This window comes from Coregonus lavaretus, assembly GCF_964263955.1.
Source record: "Coregonus lavaretus genome assembly, chromosome: 7".
NCBI lineage: Eukaryota > Metazoa > Chordata > Actinopteri > Salmoniformes > Salmonidae > Coregonus > Coregonus lavaretus.
The window spans coordinates 10,065,823-10,085,427 of NC_139994.1; the positions used below are offsets into that span (position 1 = coordinate 10,065,823).

Below are 19,605 nucleotides of genomic sequence, written 5' to 3' on the forward strand. Positions count from 1 at the left end.
CAGCTCAGTGCAATTAGTTTCAGGGCAGCACAACCTAAGTGAAACCTACACATACATCACTATCTAGTCACTTAGGTGTTCAATAGCTATATTGTGGTAAGATGAAGTGGTTGCTGTGTCTTTGCAGAGCGGAACTGTTGCCGGGGAGTCCAGCTCTGAGCCTGCTAGCCCAGACACATCTCTCAGGCCTGTCCTTACCATAATGGAGGATGAGAGGCTGACCATGACCGAGGGTCAATACAAATGTCTTGAACTTTTCCGCCGAAACCAGCAGCACAACAGAACAGGTGAAGCACAAATCACTCATTTGAAAGTACAAAAATTGATGTACCAATCCCAGATTGCCCCTTTAATCTAATCACACTACTTACTGGGAGACTGGGATCTGATTACTGGAGCTCTTTGAGAAAGCACTAGTGTTGATGCTATGACCTTTGTTGCGTAAGTACATCTTAGTGGATGGATGTGTAATCAGTGCTCCCTTGATGCTATAGGTAACAGAAATGCTGTTACCTGGACTTAAAGGAAAATTTCACCCAAAAACTATCTTTTGGTTTTTGTTTCATTAGTCCATTGTTGACAGTCGCAAAATGTTTTGCTTGTCACCAATCAAGTTTTCAAGATAGTATGTAACTTTGAAAATACATAAATAATTCCCATATAATGCAAAACGCAGCATCATATGATGCAAAATGCATCATACGGAGATGATTTCTATATTTTGAAAGTTACATATCTTGAACATTTGTTTTCCTTTAAGTGTAGTGATATATGCCTATAAAATACTTAAACTCAGTGATATAGGCCTATAAAATACTTAAATGCAGTGATATATGCCTATAAAATACTTAAATGCTGTCACGACTTCCTCCGAAGCTTCCTCCTCTCCTTGTTCGGGCAGGCTTCTGCGTTCGTCGTCACCGGCCTTCTAGCCACTGCCGCTCCTCTTCTCATCATTCCATTTGTTTTGTCTTGTTTTTTACACACACCTGGTTCATATCCCCCCATCAGTCCCTGTATAAGTATTCCCTCTGCCCCCCATGTCTTTGTGTGTGATTGTTTCCATGTGGAGGTGTCGATAGCTCGGTGGAGCATTATGTATTTTATCGCTGTGATATTCACCCGTGTGTTTTGTTTTTGCCGTTAAGTCGCACTGTAGTTGTTTTACGCATTGCTGCGAACCGCTGTATTGGCCGAATAAACCAGACTTTGCCCTGGAGTTTAGAACTCTAGCGGCTGGGTCCGGGTGGAACGAGCGGGCCCTCATCGACCACTTCCGATGCAGCCTGCGTGAGGATGTCCGAAGGGAGCTAGCCTGCCGGGATACCACGTTGATCTTCAGCCTACTGGTGGACATGGCCATCCGGTTGGACAACCTGCTGGCTTCGAGAGGACGTCCTGGAAGGGGCCTGCCCGTTTCACCCCCCTTCAACCCGGATCACGTTCCGATTGAGCTGGGTGGTGCAGCGTTCCGGGAGAACGGAGGATGACAGCTCCAGTGTCACTCTTGTGGCAAGAGAGGACATTCTGCTGTACGATGTCGTCAGAGTTCTTCTGGTTCTGGAGACGGCAGGCAGGGCACTCTCACGTCACCCCAGGTAGTGCAAACCCACACTCGTTCAGAGCCCTCTGCTGCGCATTTCACCATCCACGTCAACTTCCCTGATTACACGGTAGTTCCCCAGTGTAATGCGCTGGTAGATTCAGGCGCAGCTGGGAACTTTATGGACAGGTCTTTAGCTCTTAGTCTATGTATTCCATTGGTTTCCCTGTCTATTCCATTACCCATCAAAGCACTTGACAATCGACCATTAGGGTCAGGTTTTGTTAGGGAGGTTACAACACCAGTCACTATGATTACGCAGGAGACCCATAATGAGCAAATCACGTTTCACATTATTGAGTCCCCTGATTTCCCTGTTGTGTTGGGCCTTCCCTAGCTAGCACTACACGACCCCACCTTTTCATGGCCACAGAGGGCTCTCACAGGGTGGTCACGAGAGTGTCAGGGTAGGTGTCTAGCTGTTTCCGTTGGTGCGAGCATGGTATAAAGTCCAAACAATACCTCCACCGTGCGCATTCCCCCCGAATACCTCGATTTGGCGCACACGTTTTCCAAAACGTAGGCGACCAAATTACCACCCCATCGGGCGGGGTATTGCGCGATAAACCTCTGGTTAGACGCTGTGCCGCCCACGAGTCATATATAACCCCTGTCGCAGGCGGAAACGGAGGCTATGGAAACATACGGTTACGAGTACATGTGTCAGGGGTTCATACATCCCTCCACTTCACCCGCCTCCTCGAGTTTCTTTTTCGTGAAGAAGAAAGACGGGGGTCTGCGCCCTTGCATTGATTACCGTGCACTTAGTAAAACTACCATTCGCTATAGTTATCCTCTACCCCTCATTTCCTCAATGCATGGGGCACGCTTCTTCACGAAATTAGATCTCAGGAGTGCATACAACCTGGTGCGTATGCGGGAAGGGTACAAGTGGAAGACAGCATTTAGCACAACCACGGGGCATTATGCATACCTGATGATGCCGTACGGGTTGATGAATGCTCCTTTGTGAACGAGGTGTTTCGAGACATGCTTGGTCACGGTGTGGTGGTCTACATCGATGACATCCTGGTGTATTCCGCTACGCGCGCCGAGCATGGGTCCCTGGTTCGCAGAGTGCTGGACCGACTGTTGGAGCATGACCTGTATGCCAAGGCAGAAAAGTGTCTGTTCTTCCAACAATCCGTCTCCTTCCTCGGATACCACATCACCACCTCAGGTGTGGAGATGGAGGGAGACCGCATTTCAGCCGTGCACAATTGGCCGACTCCAACCACGGTAAAGGAGGTGCAGCGCTTAATTGGCTTTGCCAATTACTATTGGAGGTTTATCCGGGGCTTTGGCAAGGTCGCAGCTCTCATCACCTCTCTGTTGAAGGGTGGGCCGTCCCGGCTCCGCTGGTCTGCTGAGGCTGACAGGGCTTTCAGTAACCTGAGGGCTCTGTTCACCTCAGCCCCGGTACTGGCCCATCTCGATCCATCATTGCCGTTCGTAGTGGAGGTGGATGCGTACGAGGTAGGGGTAGGCGCTGTCCTATCCCAATGCTCGGGCACGCCACCCAAGCTCCGCCCCTGTGCCTTCTTCTCTAAGAAGCTCAGACCGGCGAAGCAGAACTATGACGTTGGTGATCGGGAGCTGTTGGCTGTTGTCAGAGCCCTGACAGCGTGGAGGCACTGGCTCGAGGGGGCAAAACACTCTTTCCTCGTCTGGACTGACCACCGTAACCTGGAATACATCCAGGCAGCGAGGAGGCAGAACCCTCGCCAGGCCAGGTGGACCTTGTTCTTCACCTGGTTCGATTTCACGCTGTCCTATATACCAGGCACAAAGAACGTGAAGGCAGACGCACTGTCACGGCTGTACGACACAGAGGAGAGGCCCATAGACAACAGCCTCATACTCCCGGCCTCCTGCATTGTGGCGCCGGTGGTGTGGGCGGTGGACGCGGACATAGAGCGGGCGTTACGCACAGAGCCATCTCCATCTCAGTGCCCAGCTGGGCTGCGTCTAGTGTCCGTGATCGTCTTATCTATTGGGCACACACGTCTCCCTCCTCTGGTCACCCAGGCATCGGCCGTACAGTGCGCTGCCTGACCGGGAAGTACTGGTGGCCTACCTTGGCTAAGGATGTGAGGGTGTATGTCTCCTCCTGCTCGGTGTGCGCCCAGAATAAAAAACCTAAGCACCTTCCAGCGGGTAAGTTACAACCCTTACCAGTTCCACAATGACCATGGTCCCACTTATCGATTGACTTTCTAACTGATCTTCCCCTCTCTCAAGGGAACACCACCATCCTGGTCGTTGTGGACCGCTTCTATAAAGCCTGCCGCCTCCTTCCTCTGCCCGGTCTCCCCACGGCCCTGCAAACTGCGGAAGCCCTGTTTACTCACGTCTTCCGGCACTACGGGGTGCCAGAGGACATAGTGTCTGACCGGGGTCCCCAGTTTACGTCTAGAGTCTGGAAGGCGTTCATGGAACGTCTGGGGGTCTCGGTCAGCCTGACCTCTGGGTTTCACCCCGAATCTAATGGGCAGGTGGAACGGGTGAATCAGGATGTGGGTAGGTTCCTGCGGTCCTACTGCCAGGACCGGCCGGGGGACTGGTCGGTGTTCTTGCCATTGGCCGAATTTGCCCAGAACTCTCTCCGCCACTCCTCCACTAACCTATCACCATTTCAATGTGTTTTAGGGTATCAGCCGGTCCTGGCACAGTGGCATCAGAGCCAGACCGAAGCTGGACGATTGGTTTCGGCGCACGGTGGAGACATGGAATGCCGTCCACCTCCAGCGCGCCGTGCATCGCTAGAAAGCCAACGCTGACCACCACCGCAGTGAGGCCCCGGTCTTTGTACCGGGTGATCGGGTCTGGCTCTCGACCCGGAACCGGCCCCTCCACCTGCCCTGCCGGAAGCTGAGCCCGTGGTTTGTGGGGCCATTCAAAGTCCTGAGGAGAGTTAACGAGGTTACGTATAGGTTGCTGCTCCCTCCTGATTACCATATTAACCCCTCGTTTCATGTATCTCTCCTCAGGCCGGTGGTGGCTGGTCCGCTCCAGGTGTCTGAGGTTTGGGAGGTCCCTCCGCCCCCTCTGGACATCAAGGGGCCCCTGGCGTACTCCGTCCGTTCCATTCTGGATTCAAGGCGTCGGGTGGGGGGCATTCAGTACCTCGTGGAGTGGGAGGGGTACGGTCCGGAGGAGCGGTGCTGGGTCCCGGTGAAGGATGTCATCGATCCCTTCCTGTTGCCGGATTTCCACCGTCGCCATCCAGCTCGTCCTGCTCCATGTCCTCCTGGCCGTCCCCGAGGCCGCGTCGGCGCGCTGCTGGAGCTGCGCGTCAAGGGGGGGTACTGTCATGACTTCCTCCGAAGCTGCCTCCTCTCCTTGTTCGGGCAGGCTTCTGCGTTCGTCGTCACCGGCCTTCTAGCCACTGCCGCTCCTCTTCTCATCATTCCATTTGTTTTGTCTTGTTTTTTACACACACCTGGTTCATATCCCCTCATCAGTCCCTATATAAGTATTCCCTCTGCCCCCCATGTCTTTGTGTGTGATTGTTTCCATGTGGAGGTGTCGATAGCTCGGTGGAGCATTATGTACTTTATCGGCGGGATATTCACCCATGTTTTTTTTCCACAGTGCGCCGTTAATTTGCACTGTAGTTGTTTTACGCATTGCTGCGAACCGCTGTATTGGCCGAATAAACCATTATTCTGTGATTTACACCTCCTGCGCCTGACTCCGTCCAAATCACCCGCTACAAATGCAGTGATATATGCCTATAAAATACTTAAATGCAGTGATATAGGCCTACAGAAAACTTAAATGCAGTGATATAGGCCTACAGAAAACGTAAATGCAGTGATATAGGCCTATAAAAGACTTAAATACAGCGATATAGACCTATAAAATACTTAAATACAGTGATATAGACCTATAAAATACTTAAATACAGCGATATAGACCTATAAAATACTTAAATGCAGTGATATAGGCCTATAAAACCACCATAGCTAAATGGATGGAGCATCTCGGCTATTATGGAAAGTGCTAGACATGAATCGTTAACACATGGTTCAGCAATAGGGAGGTAGCCTGAAGTGTTATTAATGAACAGCTAGCTATAGATATTAAAAAGTAATTCTCCCTGATGCAGGTGTGTTCTGTAGTCGTATGTGGGATGGCTTGTTGTGTTGGAACGAGACTCCAGTGGGGAGCTACGCCACACAGAACTGCCCAGACTACCCCAGCCTGGACACCTCTGGTAAGACCACACACTGATAAATGATCCAATCTCTGCAGAGGGAATTGGCCAGGCCACAGGTCGATTATAGAGATGATAGGGGTGACTAGAGGTCATTTTGACCAATAGTCTCTATAGGAATGACAATATAGCATCTTTCTGCACCTGCTTTCACTCGAGTTCTGATGTAGGATCAGTTTGCCTTTTAGATCATAATGAATAAGATTATATGGTAAGGAGGGACCTGGTCCTAGATCTGTATCAAACAACAATCTAGGATCAGGTCCTCCCTGTCCCTGTAATCTTATTGAATGTGATCTAAAAGGCTAAATTGATCCTAGATCAGCACTCCTACTCTGAGATGCTTTTTGAATACAGGCCCTTATCTGACCAATCCGACCAGTAACGCAATGACTGCAATGAGAGTTGGACTAAAGAGCGTAGAGTATATACAGTGTCTTTCAAAAGTATTCATACCCCTTGGTGTTTCTCCTATTTTGTTGCATTACAACCTGTAATTTAAATGGATTTTTATTTGGATTTCATGAAATGGACATACACAAAATAGTCCAAATTGGTGAAGTGAAATTTAAAAAATAACTTGGTTCCAGAAATTCTAAAAAATAAATAACGGAAAAGTGGTGAGTGCATATGTATTCACACCGTTTGATATGAAGCCCCTAAATAAGATCTGGTGCAACCAATTACCTTCAGAAGTCACATAATTAGTTAGATTGCACACAGGTGGACTTTATTTGAGTGTCACATGATCTGTCACATAATCTCAGTATATATACACCTGTTCTGAAATGCCCCAGAGTCTGCAACACCACTAAGCAAGGGGCACCACCAAGCAAGCGGCAACATGAAGACCAAGGAGCTCTCCAAACAGGTCAGGGACAAAGTTGTGGAGAAGTACAGATCAGGGTTGGGTTATAAAAAAATATCTGAAACTTTGAACATCCCACCATTAAATCCATTATTAAAAATGGAAAGAATATGGCACCACAACAAACCTGCCAAGAGAGGGCCGCCCACCAAAACTCACGGCCCAGGCAAGGAGGGCATTAATCAGAGAGGCAACAAAGAGACCAAAGATAACCCTCAAGGAGCTGCAAAGCTTCACAGCGGAGATTGGAGAATCTGTCCATAGGACCACTTTAAGCCGTACATTCCACAGAGCTGGGCTATATGGAAGAGTGACCAGAAAAAAGCCATTGCTTAAAGAAAAAAATAAGCAAACACGTTTGTTGTTCGCCAAAAGGCATGTGGGAGACTCCCAAACATATGGAAGAAGGGACTCTGGTCAGATGAGACTAAAATTGAGCTTTTTATTTCACAATAAAAAATATTTTGCATCTTCAAAGTGGTAGGCATGTTGTGTAAATCAAATGATACAACCCCCCCCAAAATCAATTTTAATTCCAGGTTGTAAGGCAACAAAATAGGAACAATGCCAACAGGGGTGAATACTTTCACAAGCCACTGTAGATTGTTATCACTGGTGATGCAACAAGGTTTTTTAATGATGTCACCCTTTTTTGGTTCGGTTGAAGCCAGCTGTCTTGGAAAGCTTGGCTGGGTTTTATGTACAGAACCGTTGATTAGCTGCTGGGGGATGACCGGCTGCTGGGTTAGCGTGCTTACAGAGAGGGAACATTGTGATCTCAGGCATTATCGAACAGGAGATTCAACTCACGCTTTAGGGATTAGAGCAGGGAAGAGTTTCCCTAAGTCTGTTATATTAAAGTATTGTGTGATGCCCATAACTTACATCTTAAGCTTTGGTGGTAAATTAGTTGAATAACAAGGAGCTGGCTCTCAGTGTTATGGAATAACAAGGAGCTGGCTCTCAGTGTTATGGAATGACAAGGAGCTGGCTCTCAGTGTTACGGAATGACAAGGAGCTGGCTCTCAGTGTTATGGAATGACAAGGAGCTGGCTCTCAGTGTTATGGAATAACAAGGAGCTGGCTCTCAGTGTTATGGAATGACAAGGAGCTGGCTCTCAGTGTTACGGAATGACAAGGAGCTGGCTCTCAGTGTTACGGAATGACAAGGAGCTGGCTCTTAGTGTTATGGAATGACAAGGAGCTGGCTCTCAGTGTTATGGAATGACAAGGAGCTGGCTCTCAGTGTTATGGAATGCAGTCATGCTCAATTGAGTAACAGAGTACCACTTAAAGGGGCAATATGCAGTACAAACAACATGAGAGAAAAAACGACCCACAGGTCACAAACTGGTTGAATCAACATTGTTTCCACGTCATGTAAAAAATGTTGAATCAACATGAAAAACGTATTGGATAAAAAAAAAAATAGTATATGTAAGGGAATTTCGTATTTTTTTCACCCAACTTTTAACCCAATGACATGGTGAAATATTTTGTTATTTTTACATTGAATTCACGTTAGTTGATAACTCAACCAAATGTTAATCAAAACTAGGCTTTGAACTGACGTCTATGCCCAGTGGGTAACTATTGCCTCTACAGTTGATATTACAGTCCAGTCAGCTATAGCAGTGGCTTCATATATAGCACCTATCACACTGATGGATTCAACAGCTGCCAAGTCACCATTACTCATCGCGGAAATTATATCGCTAACAATTAACGTTACCATTCATTTATTTTGTTGTTGCAGGAAAAGTGTCAAAATATTGTGATGAATCTGGTAATTGGGTCCAAAGTCCCTTCATTAATAAGACCTGGTCCAGATGTCTGAAGTTCTCGAAGGACAAATTAAAGGTAATTGGAGATTGATTCGTTCTCAGTTGATTAATGGACAAAACGGTACAGGTCTGTGTGGGATGGTCAATGCATCCCAAATGGCACCATATTCCCTATAAAGTCCACTACTTTGGACCAGAGCCCTATGGGCCCTGGTCTAAGGTATTGCACTATTTAGTGAGTAGGGTGCCATTTGGAACGCAGCCTGGGTGTGTAGGCAGGACCGCAACAGCTCTAGTCAAACTATTCTTAATCCTTATTCTGTTTGTGTTGTCGGTCTGTTGTGTTTCCTGGTTATTATTCCTTTGATAGTTTAACGCCATAACTAGAGCCAGGAGGTTTTCCTAGTCTGGTCTCTTGATCAGGTACAACTCTTGGCCCCGCCTACCCATTCTGTATGTTGTCTGTAGTGTTTTCTGCTTGTTTTTAAAATGTTTTCTACTTTACTTTTCTTCTATTACTTATTTATTTGTATTTTTATAATCACTGCTACTGTTCGCTGTTGACAAATAGAAATCCTCCTGCTGTATTCTATCTGTGTGTGTGTTTCTTTATGGTGTCTGTCCCGTTACATGTTGTTCTTCCCCAGAAGGTGACTCTCCATGGTCTGCTAGAGCCAGGGTCTGTGGAGCACACTGTGGAGACTCCAGTCAGCCAGAAGGTGACTCCCCATGGTCTGCTAGAGCCAGGGTCTGTGGAGCCCACTGTGGAGACTCCAGTCAGCCAGAAGGTGACTCTCCATGGTCTGCTAGAGCCAGGGTCTGTGGAGCACACTGTGGAGACTCCAGTCAGCCAGAAGGTGACTCCCCATGGTCTGCTAGAGCCTGGGTCTGTGGAGCCCACTGTGGAGACTCCAGTCAGCCCCAGGGTCAGTCAGGAGGTGGAGGAGAGGAAGAAGATCATCGACGGTCAATACAAATGCTTTGAGAAGATGAACAGAGACCAGCCTTATAACAAATCAGGTAGTGATGATGTGCGATACTCTAATACTGCTTTCACATAGGATTTATGGTATTTTGCCTGTACTTTTTGGGGGGCATTTTTACAATTTCTACAAACATTTTGCCTGCATAAGCCTTTCATACCTCCCATGCACATGCTGGCATCCTGGTGAGGAGTTGTAGTAGTGGTGTGCAGATGTGGGTGGGCGTCTATTTTAATAAATCCATTGAGAAAATACACAGGTCCTAAGAAACATTATAAGACTAATCAAATTTATTTTCAAAAGAATAGAATGCCATATTTTGAATTTAATTATGTTACTGGTCTGTGCAGCCTATATGGCTGCAGCATGCACTTGAAATCAATAGTTATTTTGTTAATTAAACAGACAAGACACACTTAGGCTAACCTGATCACAGTCAACACATATATTTTATAGTAGGCTAAGAATAAAATACGAATAATATTTTTCCCACACAACTTGCGTCATGGCAACGCATGGAACCGCTATCATATAAAAAAAGGTGATATTTTGAAACAGGGCCCAAGGCAAGCCCATGCTTTTTTGATCCACGTTTCATCTCTTTCCTACCCTCACTCTGCCTTGTTAGGGAGCAGGCATTAGGGTCTTACATTGAGAGTATCTTCATCATGATACCCATGGAAAATAATATAAATAAAATAAATCTATATTTTCAAAAGCATGTGAATCTCCTGTTCATATTTCACATCCTCGGCGGGCTTTTGGAGTTACCTGTACGCGATCTAGCAAAAATAATGGCCTACACTTGATTTAGGCTACATTATTTGACTCGGTACCGGTACCCCCTGTATATAGCCTCGTTATTGTTATTTATTTTATTGTCTTACTTTTTATTCATTTTTTTACTTTAGTTTATTTAGTAAATATTTTCTTAACTCTATTTCTTGAACTGCATTGTTGGTTAAGGGCTTGTAAGTAAGCATTTCACGGTTGTATTCGCATATATGATTTAATTTGATTTGATGCTAAATGTTTCTGATCAGTGATAGAGGACCAAATGAGCTATACCACCTCCTCTTATTTGCCCAGCCAGAGAATTAACCAAATATACAGACGGAGATTCAGTGAAACAAAATCACATTGATTGATTGAGACAAGTCACAGGCTTTTTGGTCGGGAGTAGGCCTAGGCTACTAAATGACTGCGAGTGAAGAGCAAAATAATCCACTTGTAAAACTACATAACATGCTGGCAAAATGTTTTGATCAGTGCTAATAAATGAGCCAACTAGACAAGATGATTATGAGCAGCCCTCAGCTCAACTTGGTTAACATCTCCACAGCCTAATTGTAAACTAACCAACATCCAAACAAAGATTCAGTGAAAATAAACATCTGACATTGATTGATTTGATCAAGACCCCAGGGTTGTCTCAAAGCAGCGCTTAAACAGTTGACCACAAGTGGGTAGGCTATTGTTTACATTGTATTATAACAATATTGGATGACTGGGCAGTTTCAGTAAGCAACAAGTTGATGCCTTCCATTGCATTGGCCTACTTTATTCCAGTATTTTCCTAATTCAGTGATTATTTATTCCCACAGTAATTCTTTATGGATCCGTCCAGTTGTGGTTAAGAAAGTCATGCATGTGATGGGCTTTGGGAAGAGATGGGTGAAGTGACTTACATGCCTTGCAAAGTTTAGAACTGCCAAGGAGGATTGTAGTAACAGGCGCTGCTTAGCAACCACCTCGAGTTTAAGAGCGTAGTGCGTGCCAAAATGCCGCCTAAGCATTACGGCTACATTTCATAGTAGGCAGAACTTTACCTCAATCATGACTAGGTCGGTTGCCGGAAATAAAAGTAGAGGCTTTGTATCCAGCAATACCTTTCATATATAAAGAAAAGTCGGCAAAAAGTTGACGGGATGCTAAAGTTGGCAGAAAAACGTATTGGTTTAAAAGGTGTATCATAATACCGACTCAGAGTGTGTGATTATTCCAGAATATAATTAGAATAGAATACTTTTCACAGTCACTTCAAGGTTACAGCACACAATCAGAAGAACCCACAAAGACAGGTACGGTCACAATGTCACTGTGCAGAATTCCGATAAACATGCTATTCCAGTAGACAGATGACAGACGAGTGTGGCCAAATGGTTCATGTAGCCTACAGCTGGTTTCACTAAGCTAAATTACGTAGTGTATTCACAGTGAGTCTTCATTAGTGTGCTGTGTCTGGTTGTGTGTTGCTGGCGGTGCAGGGCTGTACTGTAACCGGACCTGGGATGGCTGGCTGTGCTGGGATGATACACCTGCTGGGACAGTCACCTGGCAGAACTGTCCCAACTATTTCCCTGACTTTGACTCCACAGGTAAGGCCTGGCTATAGGAGGTGTTTGTTTATGTGACCTGTTTGTCCCTATGTGTGTGTGTTTGTTTTCAATGCTATTTTTTACTATGTCAATTCTGCATTTCTTTACTTTCTGTAAACTACAAGCAAGAATAAATAAAGTCAAAGTTCTGGTTGGTCAGATGCTCCAATGCTGACTTGTTAATACATTTTGGATCATTTTAATTTAAAACAATAACAGTAAGGTACTTAATTGTTACCCAGAAATGATTTGATTTGACATAAAAACAGCTGCAATTGGACCTATAATTCAATATTCATGGTGTCTAGTGGTTGCAAAGCTTATGGACATGTTGCACAGTTTAAGTGTTTATGTTTAAAGGTCAACTTTGGGCTCACAAAACGGTCCAACTTCGCCTCTTTCTCAATTTTCAAACAAAAATGGGGTGTTAATTTGGTGGTTCATCGATGTGTCATCCTGGTCATGGGCGCCGTGACCGACGTAACTAGTTTGTTAGCTAAGCTAGCCACTTGTAGCTAGCCAGTAACTCCCCTGTATGTGTTAACGTCATTTCACAGGATTTGTTTTTGGACGGAAGCTGTAGAGATCGATAAGAAATGGCACTTCTATAGCCAAATATCTCATTCATAATTTTTTATTTAATTTTTTTGCATTAAATTACCTGGTATGATGGTGCATTGATCAGTTATACAGTTTAAAGCTGTTATTTTTGATTTTTTTGTCCAAAGTCGACCTTTAAGTGTTAGACTACCATAGACTACTTTCAGGGGGAGGAACCATCTAACATCAAGTTGTAAAATAGTGAACTACTCCTTTAAGTGTCTAAGTTTTAAACATGTTTCATAGCGTGTCATTAGTCCTACTTGATTGTTTCATCAGAAAAAGCTACAAAGATCTGTAGCGAATCAGGACAGTGGTTCCGCCACCCAGACACCAATAGGACGTGGTCCAACTACACCCTGTGTAACTTCCACACTACAGGCAAGCTGAAGGTAAGGGTTGTAAAGGGGTGATCCATCAATCCCATTTATTCATGCTATTTTGAGCATACTCTTGATCCATTTTACAATCACAATAAGGGGACATTATGTCAAGGGGATAATACAGGTATATTCAATGCAGAGGAGGTCATAGAGGGAACAATTGGTCAAATTAAGCTAGATATGGTAAATATGGTACAGTAAATGTACCAAAGCTTACACTTGATTACATTTTACAATCATGATATATGGAGGAGGTCATAGAGGGAACAATTGGTCAAATTAAGCTGGCAAAGATTTATATTTCTGACCAGTGAGTAGTAGTAAAACTCCTGACCCTAGCAATGGGAAACAGGCAGGGCCGGTTTCTTAAATCAATCATTGACATTTTAGTCATTTAGCAGACACTCTTATCCAGAGCGACTTACAGTTAGTGAGTGCATACATTTTCATACTGGCCCCCCATGGGAAACAAACCCACAAACCTGGCGTTGCAAGCGCCATGCTCTACCAACTGAGCTACAGGGGACACACATTTCTAATTGATTTATAAAGCCCTTTTTACATCAGCAGATGTCACAAAGTGCTATACAGAAGTGGGACATCATGAGGACACAAAGAACGCTATGACTATTTGTCTACATCAGTGTTCACCAGCCTTTTCTGAGTCAGGATCTCTTTCTGAGTCAAAATACAAGCCGAGATCTACCGCTCAGTTAAAAAAAATAAACATGACTTGAAAAACAAGCCTATGCAACACTAACCAATTAAAAACAGTTCTGGAGCAATGAGGTTTGTGCAGTAGGCTATAGGCCCAATACATTATCACTGCATATTGGCTATGCTTGAATTGCCCATGATCTTCTCAGACAATTTTGAAATTATATTTTACAAATGTAGGTATATGATCACACTGGTAATAGATAATTTGTTTTATTACTTGTGAGGCACAGCTGAGTGAGCATAATCATATTTCTTTTTTCTACTGGGCTGATGGCCTGCATCTGATGATCAGCCTGAGGGGAGGGAGGGAGCAGCAGTGAGGCTGCCTCTCACCTGACTCACCGTCCCTCCGCTCTCCCTCCCTCCGCTGAGAAAAGGGGACACAGTCTTCCAGCTGATGGCGAAACTCAAGTCACACTGCATTATTTCTGCCTCATACACCATTTCCTGTTGTTACTCCTATGACCAGAGAAAGTGAAATATTCCTAGATATAAAAAAAGACACAAGCCGCTAATAATAACAACGCAAGCTTATCGGAACACTTTGCTATACTCCATGGTGCAGTGATGCCTGGAGAAGTGGGTATACTCTAATTCTGCCCAAAAATAATTAAATGGCCATCCCAGCGAAAGAAAGGCACCCTGTGTGAAAAATGCTATGAGAAACAGTGACATACACTCTGAAGGACTTAAAATGATAAATCCCATGTTGGTCTTTCACAGTCAGGCCAACCCAAGCTGTGCTGTACTGTGCAAGTAGGCTAATCGTAGGCCCACTATTGAAACAGAAATCAGAAATTCACAGGTTTCAGATTTTTCCCAATTTTTTCAGGTTTTAGCTCTCAAAGTCACACTTTCTTAAACAACAAAATATGATGTTCTAAGTCCATAACAATGCTTGAACCACATCAGAAGACCAAGTTTGAGGTCTGGGAACAATCTAAGAAATGTTGATTCTTTAGGGTAGTTACCCTTTAATTCAAGTGTGCAGGCACCTATCACTGTTGTTTGGTTAGCTGTTTCTGTCACATGAGATGGAGTTTGCAAAAGAAATGGCAACTGGATTGATGCATATAATCATGATATCATTCTGACAGTTAGGGATAGGCTACTTTGTAGCTGGGAAAGCCTTTCCATCTACCAGAAGACGGTTAGGCCTATCATTAGCATTGCTATATTTGTCCTGTTCCTTAATTGTTTGACAGATTTTTATTTCATATTATGAGGCATGTCTTACCTTGCTTCAAAGTAGCCTATAGCCAAAATCCCACCATAGAAACGTGGAGGCAATTATGTTTTATAAAGACTTACTCATAATATACGTTCTCCTGTGCTATTGGTTTTCTTTCAACTTTCTTTAATTGTCTAGCAGCCAAAGGCATTATCCTAGTCATATTAGCAACACATGATAGTTGTTGCATCTTTAAATCCCTCCTCTTTCTAAATGTCTAATGGATATTTCCATCTCTGTCCATGAACCCGCTCTCATGTGCATTTTAGAACAGTGTTTTCCCGCAATTGCATTTTGAAAGGTTCACACATAGGCCTACATTGCTGCGTCTAAAATGTGAAGAAATAATAGTTTATCAACATTTTAAGCTAAACATTCTGATCTGTTCCATCAGCCTTATTAATTGAATCGGCGTATACTTCCACTACACTACTTTGATACATATCAGTGGGGATTAAGAAGTGAGTATACGCAATGCCCACTGAAAAATAAGTGGGTATGTGACATATACCTGCGTATACCCTCCACTACACCACTGACTATACTCATTCATTGCAGCTGCAGTGCTGGTTGTAGTGTGAGTGGAAGTAGGGAGAACGTGAATTATATGGCTTATAAAAGTGTTGAACAAAGTTTTGACAGTGCTGAATAACAACTTAAACATGAACTTACTCATAAAAACAGCAGCTCTTTGCTGTCTCTAGTCAATATCACAGTATCAACTTTGCTGTGCGTTCGAGGTTTCTTTTTACAGTCTATGGCTCGAGGAAACTGTGCAGACACAGTGATCTGAGCTATCTGATTGGCCAGCAGTAGACCTATACGTGCACTTGATTTGCTCTCTGGGCCTGCCGGGTAGGCAGAGTTCTACCTTCAGACATATAAAATGGTTAAAAATGGGAACACTTTGCCTTCCCGGCGCTAGGGCTGCTGAATCAAGTGCACCTGCCACCAACAGCTCAAAACTAATAAAAAAAATAGGAACGCAAGGCTTTATCGTTGTTGTTTTTTTACAGAAATGTTTGGTGATTGACTAGGAATGCCTTGGAGATTGACCAGTCGATCGCGAACAACCAGTTGGTGACCACAGTTCTACATGATAAATGGTTCAAGCGTGGCTTAGTCACACCATGATTAGAGTATGGATGAAAACCAGCTGTGCTGCAGATCTTAAGGACCTGATTTGAAATATCCAGGTCCTAAACCTTAAAGGGATGCATTGGGATTTTGGCAGTGAAGCCCTTTATCTGCATCCCCAGAGTCAGATGAACTCGTGGATACCATTTATATTTGAGCTATTCCTGTAGCCTTTGACATTGCGGTAACACTAGTTCATATTGGCTCGCAAACACTTCCTTCCTACTGGACATAGAGTCATAAAAATGGTATCCACAAGTTAATCTGACTCTGGGGAAGTAGATAATCATAATCATAATTGCCCAAATCCCGAAGTATCCCTTTAAGGTCCTAGTCTCACCCCTTTCATATTTTGTTTACATCAAGGAAGCAAATGGAAGTCAGGGATAATTAAGCAATAAGGCACGAGGAGGTATGGTATATGGCCAATATACCACGACTAAGGGCTGTTCTTATGCACAACGCAACGCGGAGTGCCTGGCTACAGCCCTTAGCCGTGGTATATTGGCCATATACCACAAACCTCAGAGGTGCCTTATTGCTATTATAAACTGGTTACCAACGTAATTAGAGCAGTAAAAATACATGTTTTGTCATACCTGTGGTATACGGTCTGATATACCACGGCTGTCAGCCAATCAGCATTCAGTGCTTGAACCACCCAGTTTATAATGGTTCATGAATGTCCTTGATGCACCACTGTATGGTCCTATTTGTTTGAATGTCCATGTATCTGTGTTTTCCAGATGGCCTTTATCCTGTACTACATGGCGATTGTGGGCCATGCCTTCTCCATAGCCTCCCTCCTGATCTCTCTGGCCATATTCTTCTACTTCAGGTAATTATAGATGCTGCTGTTGATTTCTTTATGAGACAAACTACTGGTTTGATTAGGGAGAGTATTCTGTCTTGGGATTCTCAAAGCTTTTTTTTTTTTTCACTTGATTAATAAATACTTCTGATGATGGTAATAATGATGACGATGATGATGATGGTGATTATGATAAAGATGAAGATGAAGACGCACCTAATCGTGATGAAAATGAGGATGTTGATGATGATAGTGGTGATAAAAATGATGAAAACTATGATAATAATGATGACTGTGATTGATACAGTTCAGATGGTATAATATATTTCTCCTAAGGATCTGAGAGTGCTTTATCACTCATCTTGTCATTATTCAACTGAAAAGATGGCCGTGTGTTTCCTCTGAGATAACTTAATTGTAAAGATGGCCGTGTGTTTCCTCTGAGATAACTGAATTGTAAAGATGGCCGTGTGTTTCCTCTGAGATAACTGAATTGTAAAGATGGCCGTGTGTTTCCTCTGATATAACACTGGCAGTGCGGACGTGTGAAAATGTAATCTTCACATTGAGGCTAAATGTGTTTCCCACACAATTATGGAAATCTTCTCAACGGATTGTGATTGTTACCTTTATACAACACTCTGGTTTCCAGTTTGTCATTTTCTGTGATTGTGTTTGGTAGCATTTGAAGGGAAGACGTATTGATTGGATAATATTGTTTTCTTTTCCTCTCCAGAATTTCTTAATATATTGTTTGACATTATGATTATCACACACTATTTCAAGTTTTAACATCTTTAGAAGCTGAACATCAGAAAATAAGCTTGGTTTGTTATCTGCATTGGATTATGGTCCTTGACATCCAGCCTACCCTCTTAGAAAAAAGGGTGCTATCTAGAACCTAAAATGGTTCTTCGGCTGTCCCCATAGGATAACCCTTTTTGGTTCCAGGTAGAACCCTGGTTCCAGGTAGAACCATTTTAGGTTCCATGTAGGACCCTTTCCACAGAGGATTCTACATGGAACCCAAAAGGGTTCGACGTGGAACCTAAAAGGTTTTGGCTATGGGACAGCTGAAGAACCCTTTTTTCTAAGAGTGTAATGAAACTGAATCTCTCATATTTAGGAGGAGCAGTAACAGGGTCACTGAATGTTTTACTCATTCTGATACATATGGCCTTTCAGTTTCATGCTGGCTTATTTCAGTGTAACTACTTTAAAGTTCACGACCAAAGAACCATGAATTCAGGACAGTTTAAGGAATGTTTTAGTCATTTAGCAGATGCTCTTATCCAGAGCGAGTGAGTGCATACCTTTTTTTTGTTTTTGTTTTTTGTTTTTTTATACTGGCCCCCCGTGGGAATCGAACCCACAACCCTGGCATTGCAAGCGCCATGCTCAACCAACTGAGCTACACGGGGCAGGAATGAGTTGGCTGTGCTCTTATTTAAGTGCAGGGCAACCTTAATGGTACTCCCTTACGGGTTCTCATTCTAAATATAGGTTGAGAGTACACACTTAAGGAGGAATTGCATATTAAGGAAAACTGCTGGGGAATTTCAATGGAATAGGGGTCAGTAAAGGTGATTACATCAAAGCTAATCACCTCAGAGCAATCCGTACATGCAAGTGCAAGCAACTGACTACCAAGATCTTGTAAAATAATGATTAGTCTTATCGAAAATGAATTTTCTTCAAAAACAGATTGCAAGGAAAAATTAGAGAAGTTAAGAGTATGTTGAAAACTTTACATTCTCCATCTCCCAAAAAAATAAGCAACAGAAAAAACGACACAATATGGCCATCAAATTATTCAAAAAAGACTGTGAAGAAATGTTTGATAAGCTATGAATATGTCCATACACTCAAAAAAAGTGCTATCTAGAAGCTTAAAGGGTTCTCCGGTTGTCCCCATAGGAGAACCCTTGAATAATCATTTTTGGTTGCAGGTAGAACCCTTTCTACAGAGGGTTCGTTCTATATGGAACCCAAAAGGGTTCTACCTGGATCAAAAAGAGTTCTACCTGGAACCAAAAAGGTTTCTCCTGTGGGGACAGCCGAAGAACCCTTTTGGAACCTTTTTTTCTAAGAGTGTATAACCATTAGGCCATTATCCTTGAAGAAACGTTATGGGGGATATAACTGCAGGAGCAAAAACAACATTTCTGCATCATATTGGTTAACACCGACTTGGGATAGTTCTCATTTGGCTCAGTTGCCAGTGTGGAAATTCAGAAAATGTGGACATTTGGCGTGTTTCAAATCTCAATGGATATAGCAAGTAGGGTGTTAACCAGCAAATGCAGCTGTGGGTCAACGTAGGTCTTGTAACAGACTGCAATGTTCCACAAAGTTTATACCTGCTCATAAATCTAGCTAAGACATAGTGCAGGTGCACATCTTAGATGCTGAATAGCTGCTATCCAAAACAAAAGTAAACGCTCAAACTACACTGTGTCTGTGTCTTGACAAGAATCAGATACAATACATCCTTTCTTGGCATTGTAAAGCGTCAATGGACGACCAAAGCGATCAGCTAATTATGACCTCAATGAAGTTTTAAAGATGGCAAGCAAATCATTGCTTTTAGGGGAACATCGTTTTTATGATCATGGCACTATATTTATAGGCTGATCCCTTTAAACCTGAAAGTCTTAATGTTGTATTATACTTCCCAGATGTGCAGTTTACAGTGGCATTTGACGCAGTACAGCTGCACTATCTTTTTATTTATGGCCTCCCCTTCAGCACTGCCAGGACTCGCTGATAAAAATACTCTGGCTTGCCGTGGAAAAGTAGAGTTGGGTTAGCTTTAAAAATATTGTATCACTGTGCGGTCTGATCCTGTCCTAATGCATACATGATGCTTGTTGTCATTAAATGGCTGT

General features: G+C 43.6%; 1 protein-coding gene across 1 annotated transcript in view; it reads left to right on the forward strand.

Annotated features, from left to right (window-relative positions):
- Positions 1-19,605, forward strand: part of LOC311132073 (calcitonin gene-related peptide type 1 receptor-like) — a gene marked incomplete at both ends in the record, with an annotated part of 45,990 nt that overhangs the window by 5,537 nt on the left and 20,848 nt on the right. The window contains 7 exons of the mRNA XM_084165245.1: positions 128-287; positions 5,715-5,822; positions 8,447-8,550; positions 9,260-9,494; positions 11,725-11,835; positions 12,715-12,827; positions 16,653-16,744. Coding sequence (XP_084021371.1) covers positions 128-287; positions 5,715-5,822; positions 8,447-8,550; positions 9,260-9,494; positions 11,725-11,835; positions 12,715-12,827; positions 16,653-16,744 — 923 coding nt within the window. The remainder of the gene's footprint in view (positions 1-127; positions 288-5,714; positions 5,823-8,446; positions 8,551-9,259; positions 9,495-11,724; positions 11,836-12,714; positions 12,828-16,652; positions 16,745-19,605) is intronic.